The sequence below is a fragment of the Mchenga conophoros genome, linkage group LG7 (assembly GCF_057382185.1).
Source record: "Mchenga conophoros isolate Kocher_MC1m ecotype Shallow Benthic linkage group LG7, M_conophoros_male_GT1.1, whole genome shotgun sequence".
Taxonomy (NCBI): domain Eukaryota; kingdom Metazoa; phylum Chordata; class Actinopteri; order Cichliformes; family Cichlidae; genus Mchenga; species Mchenga conophoros.
In genome coordinates, this window is record NC_140532.1 from 54932869 (window position 1) to 54950702 (window position 17834).

The following is a 17834-nucleotide window of genomic DNA, read 5'->3' on the forward strand; positions in this document are numbered from 1 at the left end:
TCCGTTGAAATGCATTTTAATTTGCGTGCTTTGTAAACATGTTGCTCTGTAGTAATACATTTCTCAGACTGAGTACAAAGTGGACTACACATTTGCTTCTGAGATGCACGGGAACCCTGCGTCGCTGCTTTTTACAGCTGTCACCTAGAAGTTTCATTTCGCGCCTTCCAGAGTCACGTGACTTATCAGGAAATCCAATTAAGTCTTCAGAAATGACTCCATAATGAGCTAATTGTTATAACTTCGGAGCATGCTCGATAGCCATTTCCAACCTGAAAAAGGTTCCTTTTTATTCACCTGTTCTTTATTTGAAGTATCTACACTTAATTGTGGCATATTTTTTATTTTCCCCTATACTGTAGACAGTAGCCTTTATTTGCAAACTGTGGATTACTGTTAATAAAGTGGGTAGAGCCATACATATTCAAATTTCTATGCATACAGTGATTTTACATTTAAGGAAATGTTTTAAAGTAGGATATTATGTAACAGGCTACATGGTTTTACGCACAGCCCCCATCAGTCATTTCGGTCGACACGTTGTTTTCGTCATATTCTGCTCCTGAAACTTTGTCTGTGTCAAACTTCTTCTTTTTTTCCTTTTTTTCCATTTCTTTTCTCTCTTTTTTTTTGCCTGACGCAGAGCGGAGAGCTGTAGGTTGCAGCCGAGTTGCAGCATCAGCTGCAGCCGTTTCTCAGCTCCCTCGCCTCTGTATAACTTATTACTCCAAATACCCCAGACAGCCACCAAATCAGCTGCGTGAAACAAGAATCTCATTTGTTAAACCGGGAGCTCGTGCAGATGGAAGATCAATTGTTTTGCTCCTCAGAAATCTCGAACTGAGTGAATCCAGACTGCAAAGGCAAAGCAGGGAGAGCGAAAGAGAGAGAGAGAGAGAAGTTGCAAACAGTGGCCTGGGCCATGGTTTGGAGAGCCTGCACTGTGAACCAGAAGGTCACGGGTTCAAGTCTGGCCTGTTATCAAAAGTGCCTCCACCAGCAGCAATAACACATGGGTTTGACTACACCACATCGAGCAGTGTTACATTTTTATTTTCAGATTTTTTTTTTTACTCTCAGTTTTATTAAAAGTCCTCAGTTCTCATCTCCACAATGCGTGAAAATGTCTACTTTCCACTCAGATGCGCCGCATTAACTTTCGCGGGGGCGGGGGGATTTGTTTGTTTGTCTATTTTTATTTATATGACGGAAAAGATTGATGCGAGCATGTTAGAAGAATTTACAGGAGGATAAACGCAGTAATAGCTGTGTCTAGGTCATTTGCTTACCCTAATTAGCCAACAGCAGCAACACACACACATAAAATCTATTCACGCTGTAAGGTGAAAGGTTGCATTTAATGAAATACACTGTTATATAAAAGTAAACACTAACAGTAATAATATTAAGAAGGAATTAAAGATGTATGTCTGAGTCTCCATTGCACTGAAAACATGAAATATTTTTGATTTCATATTCTCGGTAATGGCTAAATCATTATATACAATCTAAAACAATTAAACCAGTTAAATAAACATGGGGGCCAATATTCCCAGCACTGATATTTAATAATAAATACATTAAAATAAACTTTGCATCCATAAAATAACTATCTCCTCTCCTTTATGTTTGTGCATAAAATTTTTAGGATTCGTTTTTTTTTCCCTTTTCGTTTTGTATCTCAGGCCCACATTCAGCACAAATATCTCACGCTGCTTGACATGTCATCATCACCTCTCACGTTGTGTCGACCTGCCGCAACGAGAGGAGTCATTCGCTCGTGTTTGTACAGCTATAAAAGCGTGCAGCTCTGGACAAGTCGTAAAACGAAGCGCACGATCCATCATCGGGGATTGTGAGGATTTGAAATGATCCTCACAGCTTTGGGGGCGTCAGGAAAACTTCCTCAAACACGATGCCAGAGGAAGAATATATTTCACTTCTGCATTCGAGTATTAATGCGATCAGTAATGACATAGACCCTTTTTGGTTTGTAAAATTTGGATTTAAAACGGTTAGCTCCGGCTTAAAAAAAATCTTCACAGCTACCTCAAGTCCGGCTTTCAAATGGAGCCTTGGAGAGAAAAAAATAGAGACGAGAAATATCTCCAAGTCCCCCCCCCCCCCTCCCCCCTTTGTTAAAAAATCTCCTCCACATCCCAAACAGACCCCCGAGCACGACTCCTCTCCGTCCGTCCATCCACCCATCCCTCCCAGTGTGTCACTTGTGCCACCAGATTGCATGCAAATAAAAGCTGCGCGGAGGCAACTGAAGCCCGGACGGACGAAGAAAAGAGACCCAATCGAGCCCCGGGTTCACGCTCGGACGCCTCCTTTGTGTCTCTATTTTTTCCCCCAGCACACAATAAATAAACCGGTTCTCTCAAAACGTTCCGACATCTGTCTTAAGTTTTTTTTCTTTTTAAATATATAATGTAGCAGACTGTTGTGTGCATGTGTGTAGGCTAGCAAAATAAAAATAAAAAAAGCAGGCGTGCTAATTGAGTCTAATGGTGGTTTACTGACAAAGAGAGTTTTCAGTTAATTTTTAAAAGCTTTTTCTTGTTTCTTCAACATAATTTAGACAGATGATTTTTAAAAAAACAACTGATGCCTCCCCCCATCCCCACCTGAAAGTGTTGGAAACATGATTACGTGGTTGCCCGTGTTGTCAGACTATCTGTTCAGGTGTCAGACTTTCGGGTATATTAGGCTGACTGTGTCCCTTTATCAAAGGCGAGCATCCTCACTTTACTGTTCGCTGAATTAATTTGCTCACACATCATTTAGACCGAGTCCCTCCCTGCCTGACAGTTGGAACTATACAGGAGATCACATCCACTTTATACTGCTTTTATTTCAAAGTGCTCAGATATGACGAATCTTATATAAACCTGCTGGCCTTGAACATTAGCCTGGTCACAAATAAAGTTAGTTGATTCCAGTAACGGGAAATAAAAAAAAAAGAAAAAAAAAGTCTGACCTCCAAGAGGTATTTAATGTCGTAAATAGGTGGATGATATCGTCAAGCTGACTAAAAAGAAAAAAAATGAACAAGAAGAAGCAGTATTAAAAGATGCAGACTCGTAGCTGTCATGTGGTATCTCTTTATGTGGTTCTTCCTAATACGAGTAATAATAATTCTTGTCCGAGTGGCTTGCTGTAAAAGCACACGCAGAGCAGCGTGCGCAATTAAACAAATATTGTGGTGATCCAACATTTCTTGAGCGGGTCGAAGCTTTCGCTCAGATATTAAATCAGGTTATTTTATTGGATGTAATTTGGGGGGAGAAATCAAAGCCAATTACAGGAATGAGGAGGAATGAACTTGTGGATGGAGAGGATGGAGAAGGAGGAGGAGGAGCAGGTGGAGTGGGTGCTCGGGTCTCGGGCTAAAGCTGACATACCTCAGGCTTCAACTCTGATTGGTCCTCGTTTGGAGAAGCTCATGGGTTCATTCCGTTGTTAAGCGCCTCCCCATTTCGCTAAACTACATTATAATGCAACGAACCTCCCTTTTAACCACAAACCGAATTTGCTTTCATTTAGGCTATATATTTTTCTTAAATAGGTTAAAGTCATAGAGATTTTTTTCTTTTTTTCGTTTCCTTTTTTTTTTTTTGGGAATAGCATTTCGCCCTGGAGCGGTGCGCAATGCTATCTCATGCCGACCTCCTGGATGCTCGCCTCGGTGAGTTAACATCACCAAACTCCGGTCTTCAACTCTACTGTAAGCTGGAGGAACTTCTAATCTTAAATCAAGCTCAGAAATGGTCAATTTGCTTCTTATGTGATCTTAATGGGGCTGAAGTGAGCTAAACTCGCTTAATTCATTGGAAAAGTAATTATTATTATTATATTACTGCGTAATTTGATTTAACAATTTTCCAAGATACCAGTGTGATCAAATTGAATGAAGAGTATTTAAGGAGCAGATTGCAATGTGCATGCTGTCTCTTGAAAATAGCTGCAGTGGCTGTTTCTGTTCTTTTTTTTTTCTTTTTTTAAATGTCTGTATTTGTGTTGAGGCGTTTAAAGCATGCACAACAACTGCTTCATCCTCTACTGCAGCCTAAACAATGCTTCAGCGGCTCCTAAATTCGCCTTTTCGCATGTAAGGCATGCTTGTTGTGTGCACTTGAATATGTCACTGCATTTGCCTAACGTGTTCCTTTTCCTTCCTGTATAGACCAAGTGTTTAATGTGCAGCTCTCACCTGCTGCGGTTGTCTGTGCAGGGATGAAGGATGCCGCGGAGCTCCTGGGCCACAGGGAGGCTTTGAAATGCAGGCTCGGCGGTGGGGGACCTGACCCGGGACACTCCGGGGAGCTCGGCCCGGGCCCGGACGGCGTGGAAGGGACTACGATGCTCCCGGGTGACGATATCACCAGCGGCGGGGGATCCAACCCGGTGCAGGTGAACAGCAAAGAGCAGGACAAACAACAGCAGCAACAGCAGCAGAACAACAACAGCAACAACAACCCCAACCAGTCTGGAGGGCAGCAGCCCCAGAAACAGAAGCGACACCGGACCCGCTTCACGCCGGCGCAGCTCAACGAGCTGGAGAGGAGCTTCGCCAAAACACACTACCCTGACATCTTCATGCGGGAGGAACTGGCTCTGAGGATCGGCCTGACGGAGTCCAGAGTGCAGGTGGGAGGCGGCTGGGAGTGTGATGTTGATAAGAAATGAAAATGAAGAAAATGAACTTTTGAAAGCCCAGATTTGAAACATACAGGCGTTAAAAATAAAATCTCCCGGAGTACCGAAAATGCAACAAAAATAATACCTGCACATTAAAGTGATTAAATATTGAACTATTAAAAAAAAGCCCAAATGCTTTCATTTGGAGCTCAATAGTTACTGCAACATAACACAATTAAGTTACTCTGCAGACGCTACAACGGCTCTTTAGAGGAAGCTTACCGAAACACTTTATTAGGATGCAAAACAAAAACAAAAAACAAAAAACAAAAAAAGCAGTCAGGGTTAAGATTTTAGATTCTTTTGTTTAATTTACTCTTTTATTTTTTCTCACAAAAACCAAATTCTAAGCTAGAGGAATGTGTTATATCAATTTGTGCAAATAATCAAGCTTATTGCTTGGTTGACATATCAAAAATATTGCCTAAGAAGGAATGCAAAAAACAAGTTTTAGTATTTCACAGAATTGTAGTCACTGTAAAAAATAAAATAAAATAAACGACGTTTTATGGCATCCGCCTATTATTAATATTATTAGGTTTTTATAGTTTAATTATTTTTAATGTTAATGTGTCTGACACACACTGCGGTTTATCTTCGCATTGAACATAACGAGTGCAGGTGTTATTAAAAAAGCTTGATACTAACATGCCATTCTTTCGTTATAAAAAAAGGTGCATTAATTGGGTTGTTTGTAGTATTTGATTTGATTTTATTCAAACTTTATAAAATATCACTTTTCTTTTAAAAACCGAGGTTGCTTTATTTTAATGTTTACTTATTAAAATGGCCCAAATTCCAGTGTCTGCCGCATGTAATCCATCTACAGGGAACCAAATGCTGACGGCAGCTTTATTATACTCGATTAATCGCCTCGTATCAACCTTTTAACAGTCCTGAACTAACAGTGATGGTCAGTCTACAACTTCATCAGACTGCATTTCATTCTCGCTGTAATGCTGCCACTTCAGTGGCTCACTCTTGCGCCTTATTGGATGAGAACGGAAATTGCGCTTGGATCGCTCGCATGTGAAATAATACCCCATAATAATCATTACTATTATTGCAAGAGTCCATTCAGTCCCTCCGCCATTTACATAAAATCAAAATTAGCGAAATGACGCTCATCTGCTATTATGACAGCGCTGAAAATAAGAAGCAAGATCCAGATTCGATTTAGCGATGGGCCTGTCACCGCTGTCTGCGTCTTAATGCCGGACGCGCTGAAGATGCACCCTGTCTCATTTTTATTTCTGTTTTTTAAGGGGGGATGAGAAATTGCGTTTTCTTTCCTTTGAAGTGTAATGCATTTCAGGCCGGATTTCACGGCTGGGTTACTCCGGGGAAAGAGAGTGCGATTGTCCCGTTCTTATTACTGCGCCCCACTTTCTCAACCAAATCTTCACATTAATCATAGACGCCCGCTTACAGCCAGACCCACAGAAGCACGGGGACTCCGGGACTAACAGAGCAAACCACCGCTCTACAGCAGCAATAACATTGCCTTTTTTATCCCAGGCCGGATGTAGCACAGGAATCTGAAAAAATGTGGCTCAAACTATACGACGACTGCTACTACTACTGCTACAAATAATAATAATAATAATAATAATAATAATAATAATAATAATAATAATAATAATAATAATAATAATAATAAATAGCCCACAAAATAACTTTAAAGTAGAAAATATTTAACATAAAAATCTGGTTGAACCTTAAAAAAATAAATAGGTCTCTCTCTCTCTTTCTTAAAAAAAATAAAAAAAAATAAATAAAAATCGGCACCACGATGTCAACGGCAATGAATAATTAAAATAATATAAAAATAAAACCTGGTACTCTTTAGTGTCATTTCAACATTAATGTGAATGTTCACTCATTACTGCAAACAGCTGTTATTTGAGAATTTAACCAAAATTCATAAATCTGTGTATTTCTGCTGTGATTTATTGCTGGTGCATTTCCATGATCACACATTGATATCATGACCTTTTTAAAAAAAAAAAAATATATATATATATTATTATTATTATTGGTGCTCCCAGCGTTGGTAACGTGACCTGTCACTAAAGTCACTGACTCAGCTCCCCCTGACTCCTCCCGTCTTTGTCTGCAGGTCTGGTTCCAGAACCGACGGGCTAAGTGGAAGAAGCGCAAGAAGACCACCAACGTGTTCCGGGCTCCGGGGACTCTGCTGCCGACGCACCACGGTTTGCCTCAGTTCCCATCCGCAGCTGCGGCAGCAGCGGCTATGGGCGACAGCCTCTGCTCCTTCCACGCCAACGACACCCGCTGGGCCACGGCAGGTATGCCTGGCGTGTCTCAGCTGCAGCTCCCGCCCGCTCTGGGCCGCCAGCAGGCCATGGCGCAGTCCCTGTCTCAGTGCAGCCTTGGAGCCGGACCACCGCCCAACTCCATGGGTCTATCCAACATGTCGTCGAACGGCTCCGGGCTGCAGTCGCACCTCTACCAGCCCACTTTCCCCGGAATGGTCCCCGCGTCTCTATCTGGCCCGACGAACGTGACCGGGTCGCCTCAGCTGTGTAGCTCCCCGGACAGTGACGTCTGGAGAGGGACAAGCATCGCCTCTCTGCGCCGCAAAGCGCTGGAGCACACAGTATCCATGAGCTTCACCTAGTGACGACAGTCAGCGCAACGAGCTTTTCTTTCACCAACTACAGAGATCTTGTGCATTTTGTTCTTACCCACCCAGTCCACCCAAAGAGGCACAGTGGGACAAATACACCCGGGATATTTGTTCAGATAACATTTTTTCTTCTTCTTCTACCCAGTTCACGAGAAAGAGGGGGAGAACTGACATTATTCATTGGGCCCTTTGGCCTTTATTAACCATAGGACTGGTTCTGTTTTAGGCTATAATTTATTATTTCGCATGTAGCCTCGATCAGCTATTTATTTCTCTATTTAAACGAACCGATGCGTGAGTTCGGTATTTATTCACTTATTTATTTATTTATTGGGCACATCCAGCCCTGGCCATGATTGCCGCGGGGCACTCGGTTATATTTGCTCGGTGACTGAAGGTTTTTGAAGACAAATTCTGTGGATACTTTTAACTACAAAAACTAGATCACAGATTCAATCTCCCCCTTTCCCCCCCTCCTGCTGCACAGCATGCAACTCTATAAGACCAAAGGGATGCACACTGGCCACGCAAAAGCCACACACCTGGAGATTTAAAAGAAGGAAAACATGGACGATTCACCAGGAGGGAGACTGATTTGACAGGAACGGGGGTAAAAAAATAAATAAATTAAAGACTTGACTGCATGTGCTGTCCAAAGCAAAAATAAAAAGGGGGGAAATACTCTGAATTAAGACATTGAAAGTGACTTAACTATAATCTGTTATATAGGATGTTTTGTGTAGCGGAAGCACTCTTGTTCCCATTTGGTCAGTTTGTGATAACTTATGTTTCCAAAATTATGTCTGTGCTTATTCTCAGCTATGACTTTCTTAAATGTTTGAACCGTTTTGTTTCATGGACATGTTTATATCAATTCAGTGTAAATGATCAAATAAAAACCATTTTCAATTATGCCACAACACGAATTAACCCTCGTTTCTTTACAAGCTCAGTCCAAAAGGTATTTAGATTTTAAATGATTGTAGTGATGAATCTGAAATTTTTGTTTAGCGTTAACTGTATCAAATTCTCTATCTGGTATAAACTTATTTAAGTAAAAAAAAAAAAAAAAGTTATTTGTGATGCTGTTAACTTCTTTGCCTTACATCCATCTATCTATCTATCTATCTATCTATCTATCTATCTATCTATCTATCTATCTATCTATCTATCTATCTATCTATCTATCTATCTATATATATATATATATATATATATATATATATATATATATATATATACACACACATAGATATATATATAGCTATATATCTATATGAGCACTTCCACACTGAATGCTCAAAATCCAGAATCCACATTAATAATTTAGGAGAGATCAAGCGTGTCAAACTCAATCTCAGTAAAGACCAAACTGACAAATTAGAGTCAAAGGTGTGTTTCTTCATTTTGTTATTTTTGTTATACAAATAGCACAAATAATGACCTCCAAAGCCCCAAACGTTATGGCTGCATCACAGAATGGCATTTACAAGCAACATGTAAGCATTTAATAAAATGTTTATGATACATTATGAATAATAAAGACACTTTTATTGGTGTACAGTATTTATCATCAATATAACATTTTCACATATTTTTATATGACTGCATTTTATTGACTAATCTCTCATTCTGCTTCTATGCCAGCCTCCAAATGTGAGTGCTTTAATACACTAATAAGCACTTCTGTCTGTTTCCAGCTAAATTATAGATTTAGTTGTAAGCAGACAGAATTAAATTACAGACTAAATTCAATTATATTTATTAGGTAAATTGATAATACTTATAAAACAGGCTTTATAAAGTAATACCCATCATTTATCTCACCTGGAACATCAATTAGACAAGGTTTATAAATCTCACGGACTCTTTCCAACTTGCTCCAGTGACCTAAATGTGACAACAGACCTGATGGCACTATCTAAAAGGTCTGCTTTCTGTAATAAAAGAATAAAACAGTGAGAAACAGGCTGAACTTGAATGCAGCATTTGTGCAACCAGCTGTGAGATCCTGCTTTTTGTATGGAGTCTATGCCGTACACATTTCAGTGCACTTCACAGTGTTGTATTAATTCATTACCGAATTCTACTTTTTAGGCCTGATCTAAGGCAGCTGGTTTTTTGTTGTCTTAAATTTTCTATCAGGAAGCAAATACACAGTGATAAGTTCAGGAATTTTGAAAACAAAACAAAGCGCTAGCTTAATTTAAAGCATCAGTTAGTAATGGCCTTTGAAATCCCTTAAACTACATATATACAGATATTTATATGTTCCAGTGTTTAGTTTCTCTGATTGTATTCCAGTGTGGAAACGGGACACGAAGCTGCCACTGAGGTGCAGCACAAAATGTGTGTTGGAGTGTTTGTGCTCCACACAGCAAGTGCATCATTTTACTTTACGTTGTTAGGAATAACACATCATGTTTAAGTTTATTTATAATCAGTAAATAATGCACTGCCTCTGCAAGAAAAGGCTATGGTCAGAAAAAATTTAAATAAAATAAAAGTCATTTTGCCCACAGTTGGCAATTGAAGTCAATGTTTCTTGGTTGGCTTTAGAGCTTCTCCTGTGCAGCACCTGTTTGTGTAACAGTCAAGTTTAGGGAAAGCCTTTTTATTAATTTTATGTTAAAGCCTTTTATTAATATAGTTCCTTTGTAAACCATCCATCCATCTTGTGCTCACTCAGTTCAGATTTGTAGGCGGTTTGAATCTACCTGTGATGAGGTAGAACCACTGGACAGGTCACAAATTTTTACAGGGCTAACACAGAGAGACAGATAACCATCCACACTCCCATTCACACCTACGGCCAACTCAGAATCACCACTTCTTCACCATGTTGCTAGATGTAGGAGGAAGCTAATGTCCTCAGACTGAGCCCACGCAGTTACAGCGAGAACATGAAATCTCCAAACAGAGAGCCCCAACCAGCAGGCAGATTTGAATCCAGGACATTCCCAGAGTGAGGCGAGAGTCCTAACCATCACACCTCTATTCCACTTCTGAAATGTAATCTTCAAATGGAACATAGACATTAAAGGCGGACCTTTGAGTTGCAGTTCAGATTTTAATCAAGGGAGCCTAGTGACGCAATGTTTGCTGATGAAGCTGCAAATCTCCAAACAAAGTGAGTGGAAAGTGCAGTGGAAAAGGCCCTTTAAGCACTCTGAGAGAATTAATCAATTACATTTAGAGTTCCCATGATTATAAAAAACTAGAGCAGTAACAGTAGATATCTCAAATGTGAGTGCCTGCCAGCGAGTATCTGATACAACTGTACTTTTAGATTAGACAAGCATTTTGGTCAGCATTTTGGCAACAGAGATTTCCAAGGTATCCATTCACCTTTAAACGAGGAGTATGGATGCACTCATGTCTGAAGTGCAAGCTGCTCTTACACTTTTTTTTTCATTACTGTGTTAGAGATACATTTATATTATATTGAAAACAATACAATATTTTCTCTATTGTGAAATCCAAGCTAAGTAATTCCTCTTCCCCGACATCATATTGGCAAGTCCCTAACCCATATTCTGGAGAAAGGCAAAATGATTATGTGAACAGATTTCTGTGTATGTCAGTCAGAACTTCCCTGAAAGCCAAGATTTTGGAAAAAAATATAATAATAATTTAAAAAAAACATACAGAGGACTGTTTGTACATGGATTTAGGATTTATGGAAAATGGCCCTGCCAGTCTTCCGGATGTGTTATGCTAAATGTATTCTTTAACACTTTTATTTTATTTTACACAAGTCTGGATTCAAGTGTTCCTATACTTTTATAATCATACAGAAAGTTCATTCACCTACATGAAGAAAAAGTGTTAGCTATATTACATCCAATTACTGTTAATCACAGGCTAACTTTAGACAGCATGCTGTAATTAATGTATCCAGTTTTATACCATTCTCCTTTAGACAACTGAATACTTATGTCACCCCCGTGAAACAAACTCTCATCACCTAGAAATATAACACAGAACATAGCAGGTTATCATCTAAAGGATATCACAATACAGTGAGGCCTGCTGGGATGATTGACCCGTGTGTGTGTTTGATTGTATAATCATCAATGACTAAACCTCTACTTGCTTTATTGTGTATCAATTTTCACAGAAATGTTCTGACTTACTTCTTCTATTTGTAGAATACTACTACTTAATTAGCCAGCAGGTACTGTTCTATAAATTATTGTGAATCTTTTTATTTTGATGTAATTCCATGTCATAGACTTTGGCTTTCATTCGTGAGCCCCTCGGGATAAAGATTTTTGCAGTCTAGCAACAGATGTGAAATAATATTACATAAATGTAATAATTTGTTTCACTATCAGCCAGGTTAATTAGTTTGTGGAAATGGGTAACCTGTTTCTCATTGGGTAATTTGTCACACACTGACGCGGTAGCCAATCAGTGACCCTGCTGTTGGTGGGATCATTTCTCCCAGAATGCTGTGCAGCGAGGGTGTCGCAGAAAATGCGAGCGCGAGCCAATGTTTACCTCCTATTTATTCCACACAAATAAATGAAATCAGTCAATAAACCATCCAAGGGTGAATATGGCTCTCTCTATCCTGGATTATGAATGAGAGCTCATTAATTTTCTTGTGTGTGTGTGTATGTGTGTGTGTGTGTGTGTGTGTGTGTGTGTGTGTGAGAGAGAGTTTAACAGTTTAAATGTGTGTGTTTGCATGCATTTTCAGGTATGCACGTGTGGTTATTTTCTTTCTGCACATATGTTTATGATGTGCACAAGAAGGATGTCAGAGGGACATTATGCACAAATACTAAAGAGCAATTAGAAATCAGAATGGTAACACACAAATATTCACACGTTTGTAATTATGTTTACAAAACAACAGCAGTAGACTGACATTTCAGTAATTCTGATATGATGATTAGCGGATCAATACAATACTCATACAAACTTGTCCACTGACAACAATGAAAACAGAGGGAAAGTGCTAACCTCTGAAGCTAGAAATTGGCCTATCAGTACCAATAAAGCTTAATAAATAGGTTTAATGTCTCTGTTTTTAATACTTCTTGGAATCTTTGTCAAAGCCACTCGGCCTAGTCATGAAACACAGAATAACTTCAAGTAGAAAAATAAAATAAGGTACAAATATTAAACTTCAGATGTGCACAAAAGTTCTTTTTTCATGCTATCTACACTAAGTTAATCTAAGTTAAACAGTATGTATGAGAGGTGTATCCATAATACACACAGATGCTAATGAGGTCAGAAAAATTATTGGCCTGACTGAAAAAAGCAGGTTCAGCTCCTCCCTCTTTATGCCAGCAATCTTACTGACAATAAGATGAAATTAGTCTGCTATCAGTCTGCCATTGGTTTGCTACTGAATGGGGTCAAGTCCTCTGATGCAAAGAGACCTGTCACAGATGTGTTGCATTCATCAGTGCAGACTGACTGTTTAAGGAATCTGTCTATATTTATTTATTAGACAGCAATTATTTGCAAACCTTCGCCAATATCTTTGAGAGTGATTGCAATCAGTCTGATTCCCATTGCTGCTGTCTGTAGACTGGTTACTTTGCGCCAGGTGATTGATGAAATCATCCAGAAACAAGCAGTTTTTACTATATTGTGACTGAGCGACACTGACTCTCTTCTTCTCCCTTGTATTGATCTCTCCTCGACTAATTGCATCCACTGAGGTTGACCTGTTCACCATGCTTGCAGTGCTGGTGTCTTTTGGGGGCATTTTTAATAGAATTATGAAAGGCTCCAGCCTTTCACCCAAATATGATTGTATCTATCAATGCGATCATATCAAATCAGACTTTATTTAACATGAGCATAATAAGTGCTCTTTGAAGTTTACATTGCTTAGTTATAGTCTAATATAGATATCAAGCTGACACTATTAAAACCAATTGACCAATACTTAAATAGCAGTGTAAAAATTATATTAAAATTATAATGCAATATATCTCATAAAACAAGCTACAGAGAAAAAAGAAATTTATGTCTGAAGTCAGTTCAGGCCACACGTCCCAAAAATCTTATCCTCTTAGTTTTAAGGGGTACGGATACATTGGTGGCTTCAGATCCATGCTATGAATCCAAATTCATGGGAGCTTTAATGTTATTTGACAGGCAGAGTCTCGTAGTGTCTCGGTGATCGTTATTCCAGATGGTGGCAAGAAAATTCCATTTGAAGGTTTTATTAATTTTCGTTAAAATGGGGAGGTTCGCTGATGCTGTCTTTGCTCACTCGCTGACGAGGCTGACTGACATCTCGCTGCTCCCTCCATTTGTCTTTGTTTGAAAAGGTCTTAATTGTATTACATGCAAATGAAGAGATTTGATTTTTGTCCATTATCTATTCATAAGAGAAAATGAACAGAACATTAGAGGGTCACCAAATGAGGGAGGGGGGAGGAGGAGGGACGAGAGACTGAGACAGTGATGATCAGTTAGGCAGAGAGGAAGATAATACAGAATAAAGGAGAACTGGCAGCTTTATATTGTATTGGTGTAATATCTCCCAAGTTTTGGTGCTGTGTAAAAATAATCTTTCCACCCTCATGTGTAATCTGTACGTATGTAATACTGCAGATCAAGGCTGATAATTAACCCATGATGACTGAAACACAGCAATTAGAGTCATGCTCATGTGACAAATCACAATGACAGATGCTTAAATGCATTCCTCCGTCCTGGTCAGCCCCAGACCACCATTACCTGCAATGTAGATTAAAGTCAAGTGCACATCCTGTTTCTGTTTAAATTAGGCGCAGGAGGAACCTACGAATTTAAAGGATCAGCACAGGATAACGAAGAAAAGACAATTTTGATGTCAAGAGAAAGCTCAAGATGCTGCTGACAGTCACTTCTGTGGGTTTTTAATCATGACAGCAGAAACACAAATAGACACAGACGTCTCAAACAGCTCCAAAGGTTACTTGTAATATGGAGAAATGTTAACAGTTACAAATAATTATGTGTTTCTAAGGTTTGACTGTGATTAGCTTATTTAATAAACCTAAACTTGTTAGCTAGAGCTATTTTGCTAACTTTCTTGCTATGAGCCTGAACACATCTTACACAAAGGCCTAAATTGCTACTTGCACATCCACTGCATCTACAAGAAAGGAAGGGTACTCTGGGATCATCCTGAAGTAAAATTCATAATAATTCCAAAATAATTCCAAAGACCAATTGAGCATTCAGAGGTATGCATCAACATCAACGACTGGGTGACCATTTTTGATCACAAGACAATTGCACAGCCTGTCTCCAAATTGCTATAGTGTTATATCACCGTCACCAAAGTCAGCCTGAAACTAGCAACTGACTGCAATGGTTGGCTACCTGACGCCTGACTTCAAAACAACCATTTCAAAGGCAACAAAATTGCATGTTCACTGCACATTGTGGCAAAATATTTGACAATGCTCTGATCTCCATCCACGACTTTACCAAGTGTGTCTGTTGCATATAAGAAGGAAGTAGACTCAAAGGTCTGTAAAGTAAATCAAAATGGGAAGTGCCTTAAACATGCTTATCTTCTAATAGCCAGTAAAGGGTGAATCTTCAAAGGGAACTCTGTACATAGGTCTGTAAGAAAATTACCAAACCTTTCACCATACTCTTCTTTCTTAATTTATGATGGTAGTAAAAATCTTTCGATGAGTTTACAGTCTCAGTCATTTATTTATTTTTGGTGGTATTTAGGTCATTATACTCCCATTTAGAGTGAAATAATGCTAAATGTTACCTTGGTTACCTTTCTTTCGGACAAGTGACTACTATCACATTAAAATGGAGCATCCTCAGCATCCCCAAAAAGAAAAGACGAAACAAATAAACAATTTCAAAGATTTTTATGCAATGAATGTACATAAAGCTGAGTGTCCCCAAACAATTCAGAGAAGCAGAATATATTAAAGTAGCTTTATAAAGAAATTTACAAAATAGGTTTATGTTACATTTTATTTATTGATTTATTTATTTTTTCAATTTTACGTGTGATTTTCTATTTGGCTCTGCAAAGAACTCTGTAATTATGTTTTGCCCTACAAATAAAAGAATATTATTATTATTATCATTAGCTGCGAACTTATAAAGGTGCTGCCCTGTGTGTTCAGGTCTAAGTGGAGCAGGCCCTCAGTAGATAAAGCAGAACACAGTGAACGCCTGATGAAGAGGGACAGTGAAGTGTGTTGGTCAGGAATGAGCCTATCTCTCTACAAGACCCCTCTGAACAGCAAGGGAGGGAGTGTGTTATTGAATACTGTTGTTGGCCCTTTGTTAAATTACTACTTAATTTCTTTTCCATCATCATAACCATTTGTTTTCCTTACAGGCTGGAGATAGGGGGTGAAATCAGGCACTATGGTGGAGAAAGAGGGAGCACACAGACTTCTTTTCTTTCTCACCCTGAATCTGTTGGTCTTTAGTGCTTCAGTGACAATCACATCAGGGCTTTCACATCTTAGATGATTTCTACCATTGGTCATATTTGACACCTCGTCCTCCTCGGCTACTGCACTCAACAAACCCTCTTTTCCACATTTCTTCCCACTGCGCACCTGAATCTGTTCTTTAACTTCTGTTCTCTCTATCAACCTTATTTCCTGTATTTTTCAAAAATCTTGGATTGTCTACATTGTTTACATAATAATATCTGCCACTTGATCCAATTCATTCAATCCTGAAACACTAACAAGTGCTACCATCATGGCCACATGTTCTTCTGATTTTTCTCATTCTCTGACTTTTCATCTAGCACAATTTATTCAGTAACAGTAGACTCTCAGTAACAGGATCACGAGTCACAACTTTTCTAATAATTATATATTGATTCAAAACAGTGCTCTGCAATCTAAATTTTTGACCCATCCATTCAGATATCTAACAGATACTGTAGTAAAACAAACATTCTCACATCTAAAACCCATTCACTCCACCTCAACCGATCCCTTGCCCTAACCCTCCTCCTTTCTCTAGCTGCCCTTGAGCTTTTCTATTACCGCATGGAAAGCACCTCGCAGCCCCTGACAAGCGCAGCGGATCGACACTAAATCAGAAATCAGTGCCAGCCACAGATCTGAGCCACCATGAAGGTCACAGGCCCTACACTGCGTGTCGTCTCAATTGGGGGAGCAGGAGCAGACTCAGCTAGGGGTGCGTGTGTGTGTGTGTGTGTGTGTGTGTATGTGTGTGTTAACAGGGAATACACTCAAAGAAAGAGATTGTAAAGCTGAGGAAGAAGGTTTGGTTGAAGAGAAGGTCAGCATTATTGCAGAAGTCGATGAAGGAAAAAAAATAAACAAGAGGAAGAGAGGAAACTGTGGGCAGAAAATGCTGAACTGACCCATCTGTATATAAAAAAAAAGAATTACATCATAATTTTTTTATACAAAAGGAAACAACTGATAAAAAAAGGATTTTCCTCACTAGTAGAGTTTTGAGACTTCTTCTGATCTTGTGTTATTGTTACACACTGCCATCTAGTTGTACGAAGAGGAATGACGCTCATTTAAAGATCTGACCTGATTCCAAAATGTGTTTTAGCAATCTTGAATGTTTGAGCTTCATTGTGCAGACTGATGAATGTAAATAATTTGATAGTACTAGGCTGTTTTCATGTATATCTGCAGAATATTTCTTAAAGTGGAGCATAAAAAGCTTCATTTTTGAGTAATAACTGTTTAAAATATTTAAAAAAAAATACATCCAGCTTTCCCAGATTAGACTGTTTCCCTCATTTTCTCAACAGCAAGTAATTTTTGCTGTGGATTTGCAGGCCTTGCATCTGACTCGCCTATGTACCAAAAAGGCAACCTGGGTTTTATTGGTTATATTTAACTAAATCTGCTTATATCGCTACTGAGCTTAAAAGTGCACTGAGACCCAGGTTTGGTGTGACCAACATAAAAAAGTGATTTCACTTTTGACTGAAATTCAACATGTGTTACCTTTGTAACAGGATTCATTGAGGTTGTTCCAAAGACTGACCTTGCTCAAGACCAGATTTCTGTCAGTCCCTGTTCGAGACGGAAATTCATAAATGAGAATCTCAAAGTAAAAAACAAAACAAAAACAACAACAAAACAACCCCTCCGGATTAAGTTGTTTTTGGTTTCTACAGGTCCACTGCTATTTCTATCAAGATCTATCCGTTCAACGTGTGTAGCTTATTATTTTATCATTAATTGCATTTATGTCGTTATTTATTTATATCGCCCAATTGTTAATTCAGTATTTTTATTATTATTATTAATACATTTCAAGCTTTAATGTAACATTATGCTGAAAAGTAAAGCAACTTCGGAGTGCAGATTTATTAGTTTTAAATAGGCATGGGCAGATTATTTTAAGCAAAACACACAAACGAATACAAACACTGCCTGAGTGGATGCTGGGTTCATTTTTCCAAGTGTCGCAAAAGTCCATGAAATCATTAAAATGCGCAGCGGTCTAAATATATTTACTTCCCAATTATCAT

General features: G+C 38.9%; 1 protein-coding gene across 5 annotated transcripts; it reads left to right on the top strand.

Annotated features, from left to right (window-relative positions):
* The first annotated feature begins 2220 nt into the window (after nucleotides 1-2220).
* otpa (orthopedia homeobox a) lies at nucleotides 2221-7793 on the top strand. Of its 5 annotated transcripts, none has more exons than XM_085280243.1 (3): nucleotides 2221-3730; nucleotides 4190-4653; nucleotides 6824-7793. In XM_085280243.1, exons 1-3 carry the CDS (start codon nucleotides 3655-3657, stop codon nucleotides 7343-7345), a joined length of 1062 nt encoding a protein of 353 aa, XP_085136369.1. In that variant the 5' UTR covers nucleotides 2221-3654; the 3' UTR covers nucleotides 7346-7793. The 5 variants fall into 5 exon arrangements, with proteins under 5 accessions (XP_085136369.1, XP_085136365.1, XP_085136366.1 ...); XM_085280239.1 differs by having other exon boundaries at nucleotides 2222-3691; XM_085280240.1 differs by having other exon boundaries at nucleotides 2224-3730; nucleotides 4238-4653.
* Nucleotides 7794-17834: the final 10041 nt, after the last annotated feature.